Genomic DNA, 25,194 nt, shown 5'->3' on the forward strand with positions numbered 1-25,194 from the left:
TTACCCTTGTAGGATGAGGAATTGTTGTTCAATTGCGTCCAACAATTTGTGACGTCATTTGGGGTTTTGTTGGCGAAGACATTGTGTGCTTTGCCATTTCCTTCTCCATTATACAGATGAGAAAAGTGAGACAAAGAAAGTTAAGTGTCTTAGTCAGTGTCACACAGGTAGTAAATGTCTGAAGTCTGATTTGTACTCAGGAAGATGTGTGTTCCTTACTCCAGGCCAAGTACTCTATCCACTATGCCACCTAGCTGCCTGGATGAAGCACATTTCACACATATACAGATAGGGGGATTATTTCAAAATGGGACTCCATACTTATAGTATGGAAGACTCCCCAGGATCAAATGTTCAATTTTTTCTCAAATCCTAGACCTCATAGAGAAATGTCTGGTGTTCCTAACTGTGTCTCTGAAGTATCTCCACTGAGGCATTGGGGCTAATGTATAGTGTGCTTTCTGTGAAGAGGGTTCTAGAGTGATTTCAACCTGAAGCACCACATGCTTGACCAAAATTAAAAAGCTAGCTTTTAATTTTCCAAACCCGTCAAAAAGCTTTATGATCACCTATCACTGTGTTCTTCCTAAGTGTTATTTAAGCAGTATAGTGAACTGATCACAGTATCAACTGAATTTCATCATGAAAAAAAGCCTAGAGTTCTAAATAGTTTATATTAAAGTTAAATCACTCTCATTATGCTACCTGTTCTGAATGATAATTTGACAGCTATTTTTCCCCATGAGTACCATGTGACCACAAATATAAGCATAGACTTGATGAAATCTAGAAAGACACAAAGATGTAACATTCTATGAAGCTCTTTTTTAACCATACAAAATTGTTCACTTTTCTGACTTTATTCAATTTCTCAAGTTTCAAAAGAGTGACTATCAAGATAGATTGGTATTTGAGTGGTTGCTGCATAACTGACACAAGGTATGCTTCTCCCTTCTATGCATTGAAGTGTTCTGTATTCTTAATTTTTATTTTTTCAAAAACAGAGTTCAAGGTAAAACTAGCCACCCAAATCGATCTTGACAATGCAGTGGTAGTAGCATTCAGTTCTGGTGCTACACATTACCCCTTAGCAGCCCAGGTATCAATGTGCTTAAGATCTTCTCTAAATATTAAAGGTTGTGTTAAATACTAGCAATGAAACCTTCCACTTAGGAACCATGGGCTTCCTATTTTCTCACCTTTGAGCAGCTCCTACTCCTTTCCCCCACCAGTGCCTAGGCTATGGTTTTAGTCACACAAGGGGTGGCTCCCAATGGTGCCCACATCAGCACCTTCATTCAATATTTAAAATATATTTTAGTGATATTCTTTTTTTAAACATCATTATAACTTCTCAATTACTACCCTTACCTATAAGACACTCCTTTTTTAATTACTGAAACCTGAATACACAATAAGAAAAGAAAAAAAATATTGTAAACTTAAATATTGAAACTTAAATACAAAATAAGAAAAGGAAAAAATCATGTCATGTGCACAGCAGAGCATAAGAGAGGATTCAAAATATATAGTAATAAATTTCCATTTCAAGAAAGCCTATAGAACAAATATTATACATTGTGTTCAGAGCTGTCCATTTTTCTTTGTTTCCTTGTTAATTTTCTTTTTTCTCTGCTGTGCACTTTTTAATTTGTTCTTTTCCCTTCCTCCATCCCAGAAGGCTACAATTAAGCACAGATATATTTATGTATAGATATAGATACATAGATATATTTATATACACATACACACATGCATACATAAATTAACACACACATACACACATATAGATATATACTTTCCCTAACAAATTGTACTTCTGATCTTAGTTTGAGCATATCTCCTATTTCCTATCCCTCTTAACTCTTCTACCTTACTTTTACCTGCTACTTTGTCCTCCTATTACTTAACCTACCCCTTGCAAGGATCCTTCCCTTGTCCTCCCATTCCCGTTAATCTAAATACCCTTCTATACCCCGTTTAACCTATTCTCTCACCCTCCACTCTAGAGGTCCCTCCCTTATCCTCTCCCCCTCCCTATAGCCTTAGTGTTTTATTTTTTCTGAATTTAGAAGGCTTTTATACTCTTCTAGATATATACGTATTTTTCCCCCTTGAAACCATTCCCAATGAAAGTAGGTTTCCAGAACTAACAGCCCTGCTCTCCCATCTAATTCCTCTGTGTTAGTTCTTCCTCTTGCACCTCATTTGTATAAAATATTTACTCTTTTTAGCTGTTCCTAAATGGTTTTACTTTTTAAAGTCATATCATACTCAGGTGTACCCCAATCTTTATTATAAACTATTCAACTATTAAGAACAATCTTAGAATATATTTCATGATGTACATACATAGAAAGTGAACAGTCTGTGGACCCTCCCTTTTTTGCAAATAATTATATTTAAGCAAAACAAATGAACATGCTAGTCATGTAAATAAATGTAGCCCTCTTTGCGCAGCTGAGAGGTTGGAGATACGCTTCACCCTTAGTCCTCTGCATGATGGATCACAACATTGATCAGAGTTCTGAAGTTTTTCAATATATTTTTCTTGATGTTATTGTGATCATTACATAAATTGTTCTCTTGGCTCTGTTTACTTTTCTTTACAGGTCTTGAAAGCAAGGATGACCTGAATGAGAAAGTTCTCTTGTTGAGAAGTCTCAGGGCATTCTGCATGTCCTGGTTCCTTAGACTATATATGAAGGGGTTGAGCATGGGGGTCACTATGGTATAGAAGATGGCTAGCTAACATGTCCAAATTGTCCAGATGGATGGAGGAGGGGAGAAAATACACCCCCTTAATGGTCCAATAGAAGATGTACACACTACAGAGGTTGGAACCACAGGTGGAAAAGGCTTTATATTTGCCTCCAGTGGATGACATCCTCATAATGTCCAAAATAATGTCAATGTAGGACACTATGATTAGAGCAAATGGGGCACCAACCAAAAATGCTCCCACAATTACAATCTCCATGTCATTAATGTAGGTATTAGAGCAGGAGAGTTTGAGCAGGGCAGAAATGTCACCGAAGTATGGGATTGTGTTCTCTGCAGAAAAAGACAACTGGTTTGCTAGAAGGGTATGTAACAAGGAACCGCTGTTAGTGATGATAGAATGTTAGAGTCACGAGGAGAGCCTTGTATAACATCAAATCCAATCACTTCCTTTTTTACAGATGAAGAAACTGAGGATAATAACAGGGAAGTGGTTTGCTCAAAGTTGACATAGGTAATGGTAGAGAAAGGCCCAGAAAGTAGCTCTTCAGAATTGCGGGACAGATCTCTTTTAACTATATTGCTCTTTGTGGCAATATGAAAAGTTAAATAAGAACTTGAATCGATCAATGATCTATAAATGGAGCTAGGTTTGGAGTCAGGAAGATTCATCTTTATGAGTTCAATCTGGCCTCAGACACTTACTAGCTATGTGACCCTGGGTAAGTCACTTAATACTGTTTTCCTCAGTTCCTCATCTGCAAAATGAGGTGGAGAAGGAAATGGCAAACCACCCCAGTCTTTTTGCCAAGAAAACCCTGAAATGGGGTCATGGAGAGTTGGGTATGACAGAAATGCCTGAGCAACAACAAACAAGTAGACATACCTTGAACCTCTTTATTTTTGCTGATCTGCTCAGCCTACAAGACACTTTCATTTCATGTTTTGCCTCTTTTGTTCACTCCATTTGCTCTAAGCTACCCTTCTTGACTTATCTCCCATAACTCCCCTTCACAAAATCTTAGCTCCAGTGAATGCTCACTCATTGAATACTTACTGTAATTTTCAACCTCTGAGCTTTAAAAAAATATTTATACTCATTTCCTGGTAATCTTTCTCAATATAACTGGTTTCCTTAGTAACATTGTATATTTTGCTTAAAAATATTACCTGAAAATAGCTTCCCCAGGCTGCTAAAAGGATCCATGACACACAAAATGTTGAGTGCCTGGATTCAATTATTTGTAAGTTTTAATTCCTATGAATCCATGATTGGTAGCTAGGAGTGAAGATGGGTAACTTTATCTCTCATTTACCTCTTCACACAGCCTCTACTTCAAACAGATGCACCAGTAGCTGTTTGTTGAATACCATCTAATCTTTCTGATACTTGGCCCATGTTCTTATCTATGCCTAGAGTACAGAAGATTTCTCCTACCTCTTGTCCTTTTGCATTTTTGTCTGTTGAAATCCAAGCCAACCTTTGAGGCCTGGCTGAAATTCTATCACTCCCAGAAAGTCTGCCTTAATTCTTTACCAGGTTTCCATGAACTTAAAAAAATTGATAGCTGTATTTCAATGTAACTGGCTTCCTTTGTAATCCTCTCTAATTTGTTTTGTGTGTTAAAAGAGAAGGGGTCCATAGACTTCACCGGTTTGCCATTGGGGTCCAGGATAAAATAAAATTTAAGATCCCCTGCCCTAAACAAGAACACTATCTCTCCTTCCTTAGCATTTGTCACATTCTGTCTTATATTATTGTTACTGGTGTCCATATTTTATTGGCTGTGCGGGTTGTTAACTTCATTGCGAGGAAGGAGCAACTAAGGAACAAGGGGTATACCTTATAGGGTCTAGAATGAAGCACTAACTGGACACTTAATAAATGTTTTGGAATGCAAGGAAAGGGTAAACTGACAACACATGTGGTAACAATTTGATTCAATAATATAATTCACTTGTCCAGAAATTCTTTACCAAGTGCCTAATACAGCCATTTTATGCAGCTTTTCATCTGAGTTAATGTTACTGTTATTCAGACCATGGGTCTTTATTTTATATGTAGCCTTTTTAGATCCTTGCCACATCCCAGGGAGTTTTGTATGTGATCAGCTGAGAGATGCTTGCCCACAGTAATCTCAAATTGGGATGAAAGAGAAAGAAAGACTTGGACATTTCTATGTCTGTGTCCTTTTAGGTCTGTGTCTGTCTCTGTCTATACCTGTTGCTATTTTTTGTATTTCTGTGTCCTTAAATGTGTCTTCATCCTTGTGTGTGCCTTGAGTTACCTCAGAATACCTGAGTGTGTCTCTATCTGCATTTGAGGGAGATTTTCCTATCCCCACTCCCCAGTCTCTTACCTGGTCAGTATGTTCTGATCTCACAAATTCACCAAACTCCCTGGTTCTGTTGCCTCCTTTTCTCTCTTCCACAGTAGATAATTCAAAATGAAGAGATGATTGAGAATCCAGGGACCTTCTCCACCAGAAGTGATGATAATAGATAGGGGTTGGCTATGGGAGTCCTGGATAGGATGTGAGTCATAGATGCTTGAGTTTTTCATGGAGCAGAGGAGATTGAGTCATTAATTTGTGGTCATTTGCAGGGTTGGATTGACCACTTATTCCGCAAATACATCTCTCTTTTGGGTAGGGGAACTGGCTGGAGAAGGAAGTAATACCTTTTATTTACCAGTCAGACTCAGAGATAGAAGGCATCTAGGAGACTTCATGAATGAAGTACAAGGATATCCTATAGTGAGTCTAGGATCAGAAGGGTTCAGGGGAGCCAGTTGTTCTTAAACTATATGTCCCTCTAGGAAGCATCTCTTCCCCTCCTCCTGTCTGCTCATTATATCTTGCTGCTCTCCTTGTTCCCTCTGGTTAGATTTTAGGTAAAGACAGAATGGAGCTTTGTGCTAGAGAAGACTAGTACACAAGATTTCCTCATTCTGTTCTCATCTCATGGGAAGTTTCTTGGCTGATTCCATGAACTTTGTCCCATATGTTTCCATCTCCTTGACACAACCAAGAGAACATGAGTTCCTGTGCAGGCAGCCCTGGGGAACACATACAATCTAAGGCCATTTGTTCTAGATTAGGAGGAAGAAGTGTTCATGGAGGAAAAGTGAGTCAACTATCAATTATCTTGGGGAAATAAATCTATATGGCTAGGAAACCCAGGCATCTTGGTTATTCAGTCCTGGTCTCATGGCTCTAGGGCTGTCAGCAGTGCAGTATAGTGAAGCTTTTGCACTATTTTTACATTTCTTTGATGTATTTTTCATCTCCTCCTCTTCCTGCTCCTCCTCCTACTCTTCCTCTTCCTCATCCTCCTCTTCGTCCTCCTTGTCCTTGTCCTTCTTCTTCTCCTCCTCCTCCTCCTTCTTGTTCTTGTTCTTCTTGTTGTTCTTGTTGTTCTTGTTCTTGTTCTTGTTCTTGTTCTTGTTCTTGTTCTTGTTCTACTTTTTCTTCTTCTTCACAAAAGCAATAATTTTTTTTTTTAAAAAAGCCAGATGTATGACTTTATTGGTTTACGGAAATTAGAGAAATTCTGATGGGGTGTAGATATAAAGTGATATGGTTCAGCAAATGGTGGTGTACAAAAACAACAAAAATGATAGTTTTAAAAATCCCAAATGTGTGATTTCATTTATATGAAGAAATTCTGGGAGCAACTACAGTTGCAGTCGATAGTGTAGTGGCTCTGGAGTCAGGAGGACCTGAGCTCAAATCTAGCCTCAGATGCTTACTAGCTGTATGACCCTATGCAAGTCATTTAACCCTGAGTACCTCAAAAAAGATTCTTGTGCTTACTAAAGCAAATGGGCATGTATTTTGCAACCAGTTGTCTTAGAGTGTTGTTGGAAGCATGAAAAGTTAAATAAATTTCCCAGGATTATACAGCCAAAATATGTCAGTTGGCAGGTTTGAATAGGATAAGCAGGAGAACTAGAGGATCCTATCTGCTCAAAGAGGATGAGATAGGTATGAACAATCAGCAGGTAGTGGTGAGATGGAGATGTGGTGGATCATAAATGTTGAGGGATTGGGGTAGAGAGCCTTGGGTATTCAGAATATTGTGGCATTGGAGCATTGGAGGATTGACTTTTAGTACAGAGGGAACCGGCATCCAGAAGGGATTAGGTAGTTCCCAGGCATGCATCACAACACACTCAATAGCTTCATGAAATGAGACTGATCCCTTTCTTACATCTAGCTTTTCCAGACTCTTGTGGATAGTTTGGAGGGAATTCCATTGTATTTAAGTCCTAGTTAGAATGGTCCTATGTACAAACAAGTTGTAACTAGGATAAATAGGAAATAATTAACAGCTGGAAAAGGTGTTAGAAATTAAGAGAAATTGGGAAAGTATTACTGTAGCAGGTGAGATTTTAGCTGAGACTTGCAGGAAGCCTAGGGGTAGAGAGTAGAAGGGAGAGCATTCCATGCATGGGGGAAAGCCAGTGAAAATGCCTGAAGTTGAAAAGTGGGGTATCTTGTATGAGGAATAGCAAGAAAGCCAGTGTCACTGGATCAAAGAGAACATGGTGAGGAGCAATGTATAAGAAGACTGGAAAGGTAGTAGGGGAAGTTTGCAGGGCTTTGAGAACCCAAAAGAGGAGCCACTAGAGTTTATTGATTAAGAGAGGTGATATGGTTAGATTTCTGGCTTAGTAAGATAATTTTGACAGTTGAGTGGAGGATGGAGTAGAGTGGGGAGAAATCTGTGGCAGGGTGACTAATCATCAGAGTGTTGGAACGGTCCAGACTTTAGGTGATGAAGGTCTGTACTGAGGTGGTGACAGTGTCAGAGGATAGGAGGGGGTGTTATAGAGAGAGATGTTATGAAGGTAAAATCAACATGCCTTATCATTAAACTGCCTATACCCTTTGACCCAGCAACACCTTTACTAGGTCTGTTTCCAAAGAGGATTATGACAAAAAGGAAAAGAATCTGTGTGTTCTAAAGTATTTACAGCAGCTCCTTTAGTGGTGGCAAAGAATTAGAAATTGAGAGGATGCCTATCAATTGGGGAATGCCTGAACAATTTGTGGTATATGAATGTAATGGAATATTATTGTGGTATAAGAAAGGACAAGCAGAAGGATTTCAAAAAAACCTGGAAAGACTTCCATCCAGTTATGGTGAGTGAAGTGAGCAGAACCAAGAGAACATTTTACACAGTAATAACAGCATTGCGAAATGACCAACTTTGATAGACTTTGCTCTTCTCCACAATAACAATGATCTAAGGCAATTCCAAAAGATTCATTGTGGAAAATGTTGTCCACATCCAGAGAAAGAACTATGGAGTCTGAATGCAGATCAAAGCATAGTAGTTTGTATTTTTTTCTTTCTTGTGGTTTTCCCCTTTTGTTCTGATTCTTTCTTCACACCACGACTATTATAGAAATATGTTTAATATGATTGTACCTGTGTAGCTTATATTACATTGCTTGCCATCTTGGGGAGGGGGGAAGAGAGGAAAGGAAGGAGAAAAAATTTTGGAACTCTAAATTTTATAAAAGTGAATGTTGAAAACTATCTTCAAAAGTAATTAGAAAAAAATAAAATAGTATTAAGTGGGAAGAAACAAGGAAAGCCCCCAAAATTTGTGGTATGATATGGAGGCTGATGATTGTCTGGTTCTTCTGCTGATGTATTTGACTGGATCCTCACAGGGTATCCTTTCTGGATGGGTGTCTCAGCTGAGCTTTCTATTCATAGAAGTCATCTAGTCTCAGCTGAATGGGTCCGTCTGCTGCTGGGCTGGTTCAAGGAAGTCATTTGGCTAGTTCATTGACTCCTTACCAGGCTTGGTTACTTCTGGACTGGGCTAAGTAGACCACTCTGACATTAGGGAGCTGCTGCCAGGCAGGGTTGGGCAAGCCACTGTCCTATAGGCAGCAGCTACTGGAATGGGCCAGGCAGGTTGCTGTGTCACTAGGCTCTTCTCAGTTTCTATTGCACAGGCTGATATATTGGACTCCTTGAGATCATTCTTTGATGTGCAGCTACAGTATTTTACCTTCTCCAGCCAGTGGTCTGGAGGGCTGGTATTACACTACCTTCAGGTATAGTATTCTTTTCAGCTAGTGATGTGGTGCTCTTTCAGCCATGGCAATAACTGTAATGTGGTATTAACAGAAACTTCTTCTCTCTGACTCCTTTAGATCCTTGGTCTGAGGTTTCCCACTTCAAGCAGGAGAGTTCTAGCCTCTGTTATTTGATAATCCTCCTTTCTATAAGGCACTCAACCTTGGCTTATATTTTGTAGACTTTGGAAATGAAAAATAAAGACATTTGGGGTCTTATACAGATGGCTAGCCAAGGACAAAAGTACGAGTGCAATCTGGTTCTTTGTTGATCTCTTCATATGGTGAAACCTCAGACCCATCCTGAAGTGTGTAATATTTATTCTGAATCTTAAACCTTCCCCCTTTACATTGCAAGGCTTTTTACCCTCTTGGCCTTTCAGCCCTGGTGAAGCCTCAATGGGAAAGAGTATTACAAAGCTAAAACATTGCTGTCAATGATGCCTGCAATCCGAATAAAGATGACCAGGGTCGTGCAGGCTCTATAGGTAATAGACTGATGTCCTGTCATTAGGACATGGAGGCCTCTGGGCACTATGGTGGAGGTGAGGTACAGGTCCTCTAGGGACAGATAGACCAGGAGAATGCACAAAGGCATGTGAAGATATGTATCTCAAATAGCACATTCCATAACAGAACTCCATCTCCAGGTCATCTCTGACACTTCTGCCTTCTAACTTACCTGGCTTCCTTCAAGTCTCAGCTAACATCTCACCTTCTATAGGAAACCTTTTTTTATCTCTCCTAATTCTACTGCCTTCCCTCTGCTCATTATTTCTAAGTTAACCTGTATGTGGCTTGTTTGTACATAGTAGTTTTAATATTATGTCTCCCATTAAATTGTGAACTCCTTGAGAGAAGTGACCATCTTTCATTTTCCTTTGTATCCTCAACACTTAGCAGAGTACCAGGAAATGGTAGGCACTTAAAAAATGCTTACTGATTGACTGACTGACATCATTTGAGGGCATCACCATCACTTTACTTACTCAGGTTTGCATACTTGGTGTCATCCGTTCTTCTTTACTCTACCTTACCCTCTCTACGTCCAAGTTACCAAGCATTACTGATTTTACCTCCATTATATCTCTAATATCCATTGCCATTTCTCTACTCCCATTGCTACCACTCCAAATTGATGTGGAATATTTCAACAGCCTCCTAAAAGTTCTTCTTACCTCAAGTCTCTCATGTCTCCAATCTATTTTCCCAAACAACTGTCAAAGATATATTCCTAAAGCATATCTTTGACCATGGCACTCCTTCATTTAAAAACTTCTAGTGGTTTTCTACTCCCTCTATGACAGACATTTGAACACTGTTTCTATAAACAATTACATATGTATATACATATATATGTATACACATATACATACATAATACATACATATATATTTGATATTTTTTCCTCCAACACAGTTTCCTTTGTAATCCTATGTATTTTATGTACTTATTAACATTGTTCTGAAAAGGAATCCACAGATTTTATCAGAATGCAAAAGCAGCCCATCACACACAAAAAAGGTTTATAGCCCTTATTCTAGGACAAATTTCATTGTTTGGTATTTAAAGTCCACTACAATAAGGCTTCCGCCTGTTTTTCCACAATGGGCATACTGCTCATTAGTCATTTGCAAACATTGCAAACAAACCAGCCTGCTTTCTGTTTCCCATACATGTCATTCAATCTTCCATCTTTATGCTTTTGTACGAGTTGTCCTCCATGCTTTTGCATCACTACTTTTACTAAGTAGTAAGATCATATATAATAATTCACTTGCAGGGTGAAGAGCATAAGTTTTCCAAAAGATTATCTTCTAACCTTAGAATGACTTTCTGTAAAGCTCAGCTCAGATGCCATCTTTTACTTGATATCTTTCCTGAATCTACCAGCTTCTAATGCCTGCTGAAACTAATTTGTATTTACTTTGTATATATTTTATATTTATTTATATATGTATATCTTGTTTTCTGCAAGTAAGCTTCTTGAGGGGAAGGATAGTTTTATTTGTGTCTTTGTTGCCTCTGCTCCTTGTATAGGAGCTGCTATAGAATAAATGCTTAATAAACACTTTGCTTCATACTAAATGTTTGTTGAATTAAATTGAGTTCTATGAGTCTAAGGCATTTGCAAGATTGCTTTTGTAAGAATCAGTCTCCGTAGAGCTAGCTTCATGTCCTGATTTCTCAGGCTATAGATAAAGGGGTTAAGCATGGGGGTAACCACAGTAAAGATAACTGAGGCCACTGTGTCCACAGCTGTGTATGAGGATGAGGGGCGCAGATAGACCCCCATTATGGCCCCATAGAAGAGGGAAACCACAGTGAGGTGGGAACCACATGTGGACAGGGCTTTCTGTATTCCTTGGGTAGATGGGTTCTTTATCACGTTGGAGAATATGAAGACATAAGAGATGGCAATGCCTGTGAATGGTGTAATAAAAACTACTCCCCCCTCAGTGAACACTATCAAATCACTGATGAAGGTGTCTGAACAGGAGAGCTTTCGAACTGGGTAGGGATCACAATAGAAGTGGTTAATGGTGTTGTCAGCACAGAAAGACAATTGAGCCATTAGCAGGGTGTGTAAGAGGCCATGCAGATTAGTGATGACCCAGGATATGGCCACCAGAAGGATGCAAATGCCAGGGTCCATCACTGTGGTGTAGTGAAGTGGGCGGCAAATGGCCATGTACCGGTCATAAGCCATTACTGCCAGAAGAAATCCATCCATGTTTCCAAGAGCAATAAAGAAATATATCTGCATCATGCACTCCACATAAGAGATAGAGTTGCTTCTCATTATGTGGTTTACCAACATCTTGGGGATTGTAACTTGTGAAAAGCAAAGGTCAACAAAAGAGAGGTTGGCCAGGAAAAAGTACATGGGTGAGTGGAGTCGGGCATCCAAACCAATGGCCAGTATGATGAGCAGGTTCCCAATCACAGTGATAAGATAAACACACAGGAATAGCCAGAAGAGAAGTCGCTGCCTCTCTGGCTGACTGGAGAGCCCCAGGAGAAGGAATTCAGAGATAATGGTTTGGTTTTCTCTGTCCATACCTGGCAGAGGAAAAATATAGCTCAATGAAAAAAAGGTAACAGAATTTTTAATAGTTACTCACATTTTGTATTTAGGAACTAGTTGTCTTGCATCCCCCAAAATCCAAGATGTTTTTTCATTTGGCATTATTTTAATTGCAAAATTAGTCTGACCTTTTAAACTAATGATGAAATACTCATGTCAGGGAGTTGAGGATTTGGTCATGCATACAGTACAGATTTAAAGGCAATAAATAAAGACATAATGTAAGTTGTTCTGCATGGAGAAACAAATGAGTTCACTTAGCAATTGGTGTTGTGAACAGTCTTTACAATGTTCATAAAGGACATATATCTGTGACATTCAAGTGATGAGTTGAACATGTAAATTTGAGTCTCACTCACCCTCTGTTACACTTCTACACTCTACCTCCACACTCTTAAGAACTATTCTTAAAATTTCTACAAGCTATTGTTGGTAGTGAGAGGCTGCCCTGGAGTCAGGAATCCCTTTCTTTACTTAAATCCAGTCTCTCAAATGTACTAGCTGTGTGACCATAGGTATTTAAGCTTTTAGTATATCCTCAAGTAATTCTGCAAGACTATAAGTGTCATTGCCCAACATGTTTCACTTTATTTTAAATTACATTTTATTTGTTTCAATTAACAATTTTTATTTTTCTTCCACTCTACTAAAACTGTTGAAAAAAAGAGACAGAAAAGTCTTGTAAGAAATGTACAATCAAGCAAAACACATTCCCACATGGCCATGTCCAAAAACATGTCTCATTTTGCACCCTGGACCTATCACCCTTTTGTCAGGATTCGCCAGTCCTCTGGATACATGGTTAGTCAATGTCAGAATATAAGTTATGAGGGTGAAAAACTAAGTGAAATCTGCACTGGTAGAGAAATTTTTCACTTTGGGAATTTCATGAATGATGAAATCACAGGCACAGATTGAAAGAATAGATAAAGAGATAGGTAGGTAGGTACACATAGCTAAATATAAAGAGATAAACTTTATTGGTGATATTTGCTTCAGTTCCCTGGATCCAATCTACAAGTTAGGTCTTTTGTTGAGTTCAGTTCACAATTATAGATTTTTTTACTGCTGCCTTTTTAATTTTAACAACATTACTATTAAAGCAGCCAAAAATACCAGCTTGATAAATTAAATAATTTATAAATCATAGAGTTTTAAAAAAGTTAATATACTAAATAAAACTTGATGCTTCTTTTTTTTAATTAAGCAAGCAATGTGGTAGAAGAACTGTGAGGCATACAAGGAAGATCATGGTATTTGGAAACTGAAGAGTTGGATTTTAGTCTTTAATTTAATAAACATTACTGCTCGTAAACTGCATGACCTTGAGCAAGTCTCTTAGTCTCCATGAACCTTGTTTTGTAAAATGTGGGATTCATAATACTTGTATTATCTAGCTAATAGTGCGATTTCGAACAAACTACCTTACAATGCTTTTTAAACATGACCCTTAGGTTTTTATCAGCTACAACTGTATGATATAGTAAAAAAGCTAGATTTTTGAACTTGGTGAGCTAGGTTCAAGTCTTTACTATTTAATGTTTTTGTGACCTCAAACAAATCACTCAACCTCTCTGTGCCTCAGTTCCTTCTTTTTAAACTGAAGGAGTTGTACTAGATGACCTCTAGGGTCCCACCCAGTTCATAAGCTATGATCTAAGATCTAAATCTTAGGATCTTATGACCTAGCTTTGGTTTCCCTTCAATACCCTTAGATGTGAATACTATTTCCTAACTCACCAAATCTCCTTATGAGGCTGCTACATTGCTCTGAGACTTCAAGATGGTTTATACCCAGTCTTATGGTGATTCTACATCAAAGTTTCCTTGTAAATTTTCATAGTTGTGGGCTTTGGGTGATTCCGTTTGAAGATTTCTTTCTGTAACTGTTTTCTTTCCCAGTGTATTAGTCTTCACAAGATTCAGCTCCTTCAGAATGATACATCTTCCATAATGCAGTAGAGAAAAAGGAAAGAGAAATGTATGTATCCTACTTCTTTGTGGAGGACAAAAATGGCCTTGATATTTTCACATTAGAATAAACACAATTTCCCCTGCTGTTCTTCAAATGTAGATAATTTTAGGGCTACAGATCAGAGCAAGTGGGCCTTTAGAGTTCAAGAGTTCCTTGGGTAAACCAAAGAAAATCTGCTATAGGAATCCAAAAAAGGAAAAGCTCAGTGTAGCTTGGATTGATCAGAGAGAATGGGGACTTTGGCTGGGCCTTGATATGCAGGTAGTATTTAGTTACCAGAGGAGGGACAAAACAGTTTGGACAGAGGGAAATAGGCTGCACCAAGTTTTGTAGGTGGAAAAACACAAAGTAGTGAGGAAGATTAAATGAGAACAGCCTCGCTGGAATGGAGGGTGCACGTTAGAGGAAAAGTGAAGAATATAGCAAAAAAAAAGCAGTGGGGTCTGTTGATATGAATTTAAATACACAGGCAGAAAAATCTAGACTTTCTTTAAAATAGAAATGGGAAATTTCTCTCATTTCTCTCTAGGTCTAGAATGAGACATTCCTGTTTTATTGTAATGTGCAGACCATTGAATTTGGATCTAGAATACCTGGTTTTGATACCAGCTCTAACTACGTATATTACCTTAGGCTAGTCAAGCTATTCTCTTTTGGTCTTCAGTTTCTTTAAAAATGAAAGTTTAGGATTAGATGATGTTTAAAGTTCTCCCAGCTGTGAGTTCTAGGATTCTCTCTCAAGGACCACAGTGTAGCCTAGTTTTTTACCAAATAGTAACTGAGCCACTGCCCCAGTCATGATTCTTGTATTTTCTGCTGTAAATTATGTCTTATTCTTGGTGGTGGTAAGAGGCAGGCTAGGATTGCCTGAGGTACAATTTCTTACTGATTTTGATCTGAACTAGAAAAGGGAGCTATATGTGTGTGTGTGTTTGTGCGTAGTTATGCTTAATATCTATGTGTCTGTCTAAATATGAGTTGTGTGTGTATACATGTGTTTGAAGGCAATGCTCTGGCTCCTGTTTCCCTAGACCTTACCTGGATGGTTTGTAAAGACCTCAGGCATTGCCATTTAAAGCTCTGGCTATGCTACTCCTACTTTTTCCTCCATGTAATGGGAAATTCAAAGCCATCCAGAGGTTGAGGGCCCAGAGAAATTGTAAATTCTCCCTGGAATAGATGACATAGAAAGAGAGAGTGTTGGTCCTTGGACAAGATAGTGTGGACCTAGTTCTTTTGTCCCAATGGGATTCTATGTTGTGCTTGTGGTGGGAATATTTACCAATTTCATCAACCTCTGAGATTTCACACCCATAGGAAGAATAATGTCCCTGATCTATTCATCTCTGCTGTGGTTTTCGTGTTAATACATGGAAGTGACTAGAATTCTAGGTCTAACTTGGCCACTCACTATCACTTTGACAAGTCATTGTCCCTCTTAGAGCCTGAGATTTTTTTTTAAATGAGGAGATTGGATTAGATGATCTCCAGGGTCCCTTCGTAATTTAGAATTCTCTTTCCAATTTCTTCTATGATTATATGAATCTTGCATTTAGAAGGGACCTTATCGGTCATCTAGCCTGCCTCCCCCTTATCATTACAAGATGTGTAAATTCTGTCAAAAAGATCCCTGACAAGTGGTCAGTCTCTTTTTGGATGTAGTCAGTGACAGGTAACTCACTACTTCACAAAGCAATGCATTCCATTTTCAAATACCTCAAGTTGTTGGGAACTTCTTTCTTAAATTGATAAAAAAATCACTGTCTATGAATTTCATTTTGGTCACACAGAATAAGTCTAAACTCTACTGCATATATCAGGCTTCCAGATATTTGAAGACATTTGTTATGTTTCCACAAAGTTTTATTTCTAGAAGGTAAAAAAAAGTATTCTCCTTCAAATAATCTTAATATGACATGGTTTGAAGTCCTGACCATCCACATTACTCTCTTCTTGTTGATAACCTTACAGAATGCTTTGCAGAATTAGCACTATATTTCAGATGTGAACTATAGCTTGACCAGTGCAGAGTACGCATCTGAAACTCAACATGTTCAAGACAGAACTCAATATCTTCCCAATCAAAACCTTCCATTTTTTGAACTTCCACCCAAGGCTTCAAACTCTATATCACCCTCAAGTTTTCATTCTCTTTCATCCTAGCATGTTGTCTAGTATAAAAAGGAGAAGACAGGAGTATCAGACTACAGAATCAAAATTCCAAAGACTTTGGTGTCAAGTTCTTCCTGGGGCATAGATGACACATGGTAGTAATTAGGAAAATACTTGGGCAAAAGTAATTGTTGGGTGAGGTAAGAAAAAGCAAGACTTGAAACAAGAAGGGAGTGGACAATATTCATTTTGAGCTCCCACTCTCAAGTGGCTATATGCTGTCAGTATGTAAGAGGCTTAGTTGAACTGGAGAACTAATATCAGTCAAGAAGTCTCAAGTGGAAGTCTCAAGTTGTTCAAGTCTAGGAAGCCACAAATCAGGATCCATAAAAGAATTGACACTTTATCCAACCTCAAGCTATTTCCCAGAAACTTACGATTCTATTCTGAATATGTTAGTGCCCTATGCCAACATGACACTGGTGTCCCATGTATTAGTCCCTGCTTTTTTTCTGGTTAACTCAGCCACCTCTACGAAATTAAAAATACAAACATTGTCACTCCCCAAAGAATGACTCTCTAAGCTTCGGACTATTACTTGGTTAGGCAACGTTGGAGTAAGACCTCTACCAATTCGGGAGCACACACATTGTACACTACCATTTATATTCTCACTTTAAGCCTTTAGCCCTTTAAGTACTCTAGGTTCTAGAGTGAGGCCCATTACTTGTATGAGTAAAAGACACATGTATTCTTTCCACTGATTTTTTTACTATTTTTATTCTGATGCAATTTTTTTCTACTTATTCACCTATTAGCAGGATTTGGAGGGATATTGGATAATTTAGCTGGACATAAAGGTGAAGCTGTTATAACAAATATGGTATTGTGGATATGGAGTGAGGAAGATAATTCTTATCATCAGGCTACTAGATTTATCACCTAAGTGATGCTAAGTCTGATGGCTACCTCACTGGTTCCTGGGTCTGAACACCTAGTTCGCATGATGACATATTAGTCAAAATCATGTTGAAATTACAGCTTCCTAAACATTGTTGGTTTTAAGGTCCAATACAGACTCACATGGTTCACCAAGTGATTGCCATCAGAGGTCCAGGGCACTGACCATTGAGCATCACCAGGAAGGATGGACAAATATGCGTTTAAGACTATGTTAGACTGAGTCTCCCTTGTGTGCTGATTGCTATCCTGCTTGAAAGGTCAACAAATGGGCCTGAGGGTACATATATATATGTATATTTATATAGATGTATATAGATATATATAGATATAGATATATATACATATATATATAATTTTCAATTCTGTTTTCGTGAATCCAAACACGTCTAACAATAGATGGTAAGGTGAGCTAGTTCTTCAGTTTATTAAATGAACCCTCACCCTCCTATGTCCACTGAAAAGCCTATGGTATTTTTTTAACAGATTGCCGAATGGTACCGTAAGGGTAGAGAACCCAGGGAGCAAGTGACGTTAATATCCCCACAAAGCAGAGGGACCATTATAGATCCTTTGTGGAGTTGGGGGTCCCTCCTCTGTGCAGCACGACCTGTATCTCACATGGATTGGTGCCAACTTACTATATGCTCCATGACTTATATTCCCTTATCATTTTCTTTAATTTTTACCCACCCAAATTAACAAATTGGTGCTGGTATAAGTACTCTATGGTGGCACCTACCCCTTTCACGTGCTATAGAGTGTTCAGAGAATATGAAGATATCATCAAGTTCACCTACTACCCCTTAATACACTAGGTCTTGGAGGAGATTTTGCAAATCTCTGAAAAATTCTGAGGTGTCTTACAACCCAAATGATATAGATTCATTCAATAGTACTCATTCAAGTTTTATCATGCTCAGAAAGTTGACTTCAAATCATTGGCATTTTGAACCATGGCCAAGCTCCATGCCCCACAGATATTCAATTTGATGAATATTACTGGCCCTGTCAGCTAGTCCATAAAACTGGGTATCAAATGCAGGAGATTCTGGTCTCAGAGGGTGATTGTATGTAGAGACATGACAGAGATTCAGGTCTCCACTTTTTGACAAATAGCTCTGGGGTTCCAATCCATCAATCAGTAAGCATTTATTGAACACCTGCTATGCACCAGAAACTGTGGTAGGCACTGAGGATAGAAAGACAAAAGCAAAACTGTCCCTGCCCTCAAGGATCCTACATCTGTTCAGTGGAAACAACATATAAGTTACTGTTAAATGTATACACAGTGAAATAAAAGAAATTGGGGGAGGGGCACTAGTAGTTAGGTGTCATGTAGAAGGTGGCAGTAGAACTGATCTTTAATGAGGATAAGGGATTCTACAAAGTGGAGAGGAGGAGGGAGTACATTCCAGGCATGAGGATGTGGGGACAGGTGTTACAAAGGCACAGACAGAGATGGGAGATGGGATTCCTCAGTAACGAACCAGAAGAAGATCAGTTGGATTGAATTATTGTATTAAGAACAAGGGAGGAAAATGTAACAAACCTGGAGAGGTTGAAGCCAGATTGTTAAGGGCTTTCATGACAAAATAGGAATTTATTTTTTTTCTATGCATAATAGAGAGCCACTGAAGCTTTTGTGAGTAGGAGAGTAACATGGTTAGAAGCTTTGCTTTTGGAAAATACCTTTGGTAGCAGTGTGGCAGATGGCTTGGAGAAAGTAGAGACTTGAGGCAAGGGGAACATTTAGGAGGCCATTAAAAAAATCCCAAAACAGTCCTTCAGCAGGGAAAAAGGAGTGCCAGAGAGACTTCTCTGTTCAGTTTTTCTGCAACACTTTCCATAGGAACACTATCTCTGGCCTGGTCAATGAAGAGATCTAAACTGGGACTCTTGGAACAAGGCTGTACAATTGAATAACCTAATAGGGGGCCATATCTGCCATATTTGGAGGGCATTCTCTGCTATGTCTCCTTTTTATAGAACTCTAAAATTAAAGTGTCCTGGTGTAAGAAGTGGATAGCACCCATGCCAAGATATGAGATGTAATTGTGGTAAGCCATGTGTTTTTCAGTGTGAGAACTGTGCAAATTAATGTTCCATGAGCTCTGTGTATTGATGGGACTGGGCTTTCTGGAGAAGTGGTCTATCAAAAGTGCTATCATTAAAGACGGAAGGAAAGTTCATGTTTTGTTCACAATATTTTTTCTTTTCTATAGGGACTTGGTCTTTTCAATCGAGGACCTGCATTGAACTACCAGTGAGATGTCTTGGGTCTGCAGCAAATTAGGCAAATGCCATTGTAACTAGCATAACCAGGACCAATAATAATTGGGACCCTGAAAATTTGACCTTAAGGGTCTGTAATAGTAATTAAGGTGGGACTTTTTGCTGTTGACTTTTAATGATTCTGGCCTTTGTTTGATTGGGGCAGATAAAGTGGGATGTTTTTGTATTTCTCAGCACTGAGACAATTGGGAACCATTGATTTGTATTTGATGTGATGTTGGGGGTGGGAAACTTCTCCTTACCCAGCTTGGTTGAGGTCAGGGCTCTGAGGGCCCTGCACAGGATGTGTAAGTGCAGAGGTTAGCTGAGCTCTGAGCCACAGCAGGTGTGGAGTGTGACTCTGTGCCAGCCATTCTAATGAGCTTCCTGGCTGTACACCCAGATGTTGATAACTAAGAATTGTATTTGGTCTGTAATTCAGGGTGCTGGCTTTTTCCCTTGAACTAGGTGGATGTTATTTGTATGCTGGACTAAAGTAAGATTGTTAACACCTGAACGTTGCCTTCCTTAATAAAGCAGATCAAAAGAAACTTGGCTTGCAGTGTTCTGTGAGCTAGCTGTTGTTGGCTTTACACCCTCATAGCAGCTGCTAGCCGGATTGTTGAAACAGGGTCAAAAGGCAGTGAGAAACAGTATGGAGTGTGAGAGTCAGTACAGAAACAGAGTTTTAAAAAAGACAAAATGTCCATGTCTTGAAAGCAGATTGCTTTCTCATTGTATTTCAACTGTAGTCCCAACTAGAATGGGTGGTCCAGATCCTAGCCTAACCACTTTCCACTTCCAATGTAATGTATGCTCTGTGGGACAGGAACTTTGAAATTTTTGTCTTCGTATGCCCTAAGACTAGCAATTAGTAGCTGCTTAATAAATGCCTGGACATACTAAGTGTATAACAAATGCTTGACTTAAGAAAATGAATGAAGTTCATAATTATATAAAGGAAAACTTTAGAAGAAATCTTTGTAGTTTTTAATGAGTGTTTGATCCTAACAATTGATTAACTTGCCTTGGATGTCTTCAGGTGACATATGGGTTGTTACAAATGAGGTAACATGTTATGTTATATGTGTTTCTTTGCAAACCTGAAAGTCCTATATAAATACTGGTTATTCCGCCTTCTCCTCCTCTTCTTTCTCCTCTTCCTCCTAATACTAGTACTATTAGGATTGAGTGGTCAAAGGTAAGGGTGTGCCCAACTGATGCCCTCCCTGAGACTAGACTTTCATTTTGAACCCCAAAACACAGTTTTAACAGTACACAAGTATAGTTAAGGATAAAAGATGGGGTGGTTAGGAACTAAAGGGCAGAAAGGAATGAGATGAGGGTGGCCAGGACCTTTGTATTTCCTTTCCTGTATAATTCTTTCCCCTCTTTGTACAACCTTTAGTTTCCTGACAGTAAATTAGAATTCCTACACAGATTGAGGAGTTTCTCACTTGGGAATTTGAAAAACAAGTGAGACTTTATTTGAAGTGAAATTATTTCAACAACAATGGTGTATGGGAAAAAGATGCAATGCTGGTAGAACTGGGAACTGAGACAACCATTTTTGAGAGCAATCTGGAATTATTCCCAAAGAGTTATAAAACTGTATGTGGCCTTTGACCCAGAAATACCACTATTACTTCTCCTTCCCAAGGGGAGCAGAGAAAAAAGGAAAGGAATCTATATGTTCTAAAATATTTATAGTAGCTCTCTTTGTGGTGGCAAAGAACTTGAAATTGAGGGTATACCCATCAGGGCATGGCTAAAGAAGTTGTGGTATGTGAATGTGATGGGATACTAGTGTGCTGTAGTAAATGATGAGTAGGTTGTCTTTAGAAAAATATGGAAGGACTTGCAAGAAATAACAAAGAGTGAAAGCAGAACCAAAAGAATGTAATATGCAGTAATAGTAATATTGTTTGAAGAAAAACTGTGAATGACTAAGTTATTTTGAGTATTACTCAAATTATTATTCAGTATATACTCAAATCAAATAGAAAGGACCTATGAATGAAGAAACTATTCACTCCCAGAGAAAGAAGTATTCACAGCAGGGCATTACACATATTTCTGTCTCTATGTCTCTATCTATCTGTGTCAAATAGTGGCCTTCTATAGTTCAGGGTGAGGAGGGAGAGAGGGAAACTGTTTTGAACTTAAAATTTAACAGTAAATAAATAAAATTAAATAATAAAGAATAGTGGTGTGCGTATATGTATGAAGAGAGAACATGGATAGAATTAGCTATTCCAAGCCCTCCAAGTCTGACCCAGCTGATGTCTGTTGATTTCAGACATTGCCACCCCAAACCCTGACTCTGCTGCCTCCACTTTTTTACTGTAATCAAAAGACATGAATATTGAGGGTGGTCAGAAGAAATGAGTCTTTTTACTACTAGCACCAAAATGATTTACAAATTTCCTTCTTATCTTATACTGAATCAATGATAATTATCGTCCTCATAGTCATTCCCACCATCCTATTTGTACCTCACAATGTCAGAAGAAACATTTAGGCACAGAGATACTGAGAAGCAGATCGTAGAAGTTCTCGATCAAGCTGAAAGAATATCAATGCATTTATGGCAGTTCCTTCCCAGATATATGAATTCACATTGAGTACTTTTAATGTTAGCCATGCAGTGCCCTTTCCTCCTGTTTTATGATATTCCCTTTCTATGGTTTATTTTTACTTTAAAAACTTTTAAGAAATACGACACCCATATTTCAACAGCAAGCTCAGTATTTATTCAATTTGTCTCTGTAAACATAGAGACAATTCTATGCACAGGGAATCCCTGAGAGAACTGAACTTACATCTTCTCTCCTATTGGAAACTTGCCAAGCAGAAGCAGTAGGAGAGAAGGGAAGAATTTACCACATCCCCTCAGTAGCCCCATTAAAACCCATAGCCTTGAATATCAGTTTGAGAGCTCAGTTCCTGAATGGTGTGAATCATTCAGTAGAATAATTAGCTTACTCTTTAAAGGAATGATGAAAGTTGTGTTTAGAGCTGTCTTTGAACCTTGCATTGATGAGAAGAGCCGGGTCTATCAAAGTTAGTCCTTACAGATACCATATAGTTGTAATTGTGTATAAATATCTCCTGGTTCTGCTCCCCTCACTCAACATCAGTGCATATAAGTCTTTCCAGGTTATAATGAAGTCTGTATGCTCCTCATTTCTTATAGCACAGTAGTATTCCATTACATTTATATACCAAAAAACACATGACGGAAAAAGCTATGCACATCCAGAGAAAGAATTATGGAGTCTGAATGCAGATTGAGGCAAATTATTTGCTCTCTTTTTTTCCTTCTTTTTTGGTTTCATTTCTTTTTTCTCATGATTCATTCCTTTGGTTATAATTCTTCTTTACAACTGAACTATTATGTAAATAAGTTCAATGTGAAGGTGTATGTAGAACCTGTATCAGATTACATGCTGTCTTTGGTGGGAAGGGGGATGAGAGGGAGGGAGAGAAAATTTGGAACTCAGAAACTTGTGGAACTGAGTGTTGTAAGCTAAAAATAACAAATAAATTCATTAAAAAATATAAAGCAATAAAATTGAAGTAGGAAAAAAGTTGTCTTTGGCATCATGGACAGGGCCTGGTGATTCAAACTCAGTCATACAAAGAGTGGAGGTAGTATGCTTCCTCCATCTCTACCCTCCATCCATAATAATATGGCAAGGAATAAAGGCAAGGACAAAACTGCTTTACTTGTATTGTCTAGGGATAGGGGACATCTATACCATCTGCCAGGCTTAAAGTCTTGTAAAAATTTGTCAAAGACCATTATTCCACAACATGTACTCCACTAGTCTAGTCCTATGATGTTCCCCCTCCACTTTCTTTCCCACTGCAAGTGAAAGAGTACTAGATTTGCTTCTAAATCCTGCTAGAAGACAGGATTAGAAATATTCTGCTACATACTACCCGTGTGAACTTGGACAAACCATTTAACCATTACAGACCCCAGTCTTCCTATTTTTAAAGTTAAAGGGTATGATTAGATGACTTGTAAGGTCCTTCTAAGACCTATGAGCTTACTCCTACCCAGTAATTCTTCCTTCTGAGCCCCAAGTGGATGTGGAATAAAGTGTTATGAAACAATGCTTTATAGGTAACTTTCTGACTGACACAAGTGATCTAACTTGGCTTATTTGGTTTGAATGATTCTGTTCTGAGCTCCTTGTCAAAATAATTTCTAGTCATACTCTTATCATGTAAAATTGGTGACCACAATGGTAGCGAATATAAAAGGAAAATTATTATGGTTTTGATTAGATGAAATTGATGGGAAATCTCTATTTAAGGATGTAGGTCTAGGTAACCCATCTCTTCATTTCTCACCAGATTGCAATCTGTACTCCTCCAACATGCTTTAGAAAACTCTTCATAAATTAAAAATTTTTTTCCGTTATATTTGAGCTCCAAGATGTTTCTCTCCCTACCAGCCCTTCACTATAGAAGGCCAACATTTGACATAGATATATATGTGATATACAATACATGGCCCCATTTGTCAATTTTTTCTTTGGGGGTGGATAGTATATCTTTCTTCATAGGTTATTTGTAGTTGATGTGAATATTTATATTACTCACAATAGCTTAGTCATTCACATTTGCTTTTCCAACAATATTGCTGTTACTGTATACAACGTTCTCTTGGTTCTGTTCATTTCACTCCATTATTTCATGCAAGTGTTTTCATGTTTTCCTAAAATCAACCTGCTCATCATTTCTTACAGCACACTAGTATTCCATCACAATCACATGCCACAACTTCTTTAGCCATTCCCCAATTGATGGGTATCCTCTCAAGTTCCAGTTCTTTGCCACCACAGAGAGAGCTGCTATAAATATTTTAGAACTGAAAAGTTCTTTTCCTTTTGCCCTGGTCACCTTGGGAAATAAACCTAATAATGGTATTTCTTGATCCAAGAGTATATTCATCATTTAATAATTCTTTGGACATAATTCCAGATTCCTTTTCAAAATGGTTCGATCAATTCACAGTACCACAAATAGTATATTAATGTCCAAATTATTCCACATGCCCTGCAACATTTCTCATTTTCTCCTTCTATCATTTTAGCTGATCTGATAGGTGTGAGATAGTATCTCAAAGTTGTTTTAATTTGCATTTCTCTAATCAGTAATGATTTAGAGCATTTTCATATGGTATATGTATGTGGTTGCACATATATGTGTATGTATATGTATATACATATGTATCTATTAATAAACTTTGATTTCTTCATTGAAAATCTGCTTGTTTACAACCTTCAACCACTTATCAATTGGAGAATCACTCATCTTTTAAATTGGACAAAGTTCTCTATATATTTGAGTATGAGGGTTTTATTCAAGAAAGTGTCTATGTAATTTCCCTCCCATTTTTCTGCTTTTTTCCTAATCTTGGTTGAATTGGTTCTATTTGTACAAAATCATTTTAGTTTTATGCAATCACAGTTATACATATTATATCTTAAAGCATTGTCTAGCTCTTGTGTATTCACAAATTTTCCTATCATAAATCTGATAAGTGATATTTTCTATGTTCTTCTAATTTATTAATTATATCTACATTTATGTCTAGATCATCTATCCATTTTGACCTTATCTTGGCGAATGGTGAAAGATATTGGTTTATGCCTAATTTCTGCAAGAATACTTTCTAGTTTTATTGACAAATTTTTTTACCAAACAATAAATTCTTATCATGAAAGCTTAAATCTTTATATTAACCAAACACAAATTTATCATAATTGTAACTTGTATAGCACATCTCCTTTATTCTACTGATCCACCATTCTATTTCTTATCTAGCACCAGAAAATTTTGATAATTACTACTTTATGATATAGTTTAAGATCTGATACTTCTAGACACCCATCCATTACTTTAAAAAAATTCCCTTGATATTCTTGACCTTTTGTTCTTTCAGATGAATT

General features: G+C 37.9%; 1 protein-coding gene and 1 pseudogene across 1 annotated transcript; one reads left to right on the forward strand and one right to left on the reverse strand.

Moving 5' to 3' along the window:
* The window catches only part of LOC118841651, a 1,013,973-nt pseudogene that overhangs the window by 205,652 nt on the left and 783,127 nt on the right, over nt 1–25,194 (forward strand).
* LOC118841310 (olfactory receptor 1361-like) lies at nt 10,939–11,880 on the reverse strand. The gene has a single exon (XM_036748680.1). The coding sequence runs from the start codon at nt 11,878–11,880 to the stop codon at nt 10,939–10,941; it is 942 nt and encodes a 313-aa protein (XP_036604575.1).

This window comes from Trichosurus vulpecula, chromosome 3 (genome assembly GCF_011100635.1).
Source record: "Trichosurus vulpecula isolate mTriVul1 chromosome 3, mTriVul1.pri, whole genome shotgun sequence".
Taxonomy (NCBI): Eukaryota; Metazoa; Chordata; class Mammalia; order Diprotodontia; family Phalangeridae; genus Trichosurus; species Trichosurus vulpecula.

Coding starts and splice junctions, on each gene's coding strand:
- LOC118841310 (XM_036748680.1), bottom strand. CDS start 11,880: ATGGACAGAGAAAACCAAACCATTATCTCTGAATTCCTTCTCCTGGGG.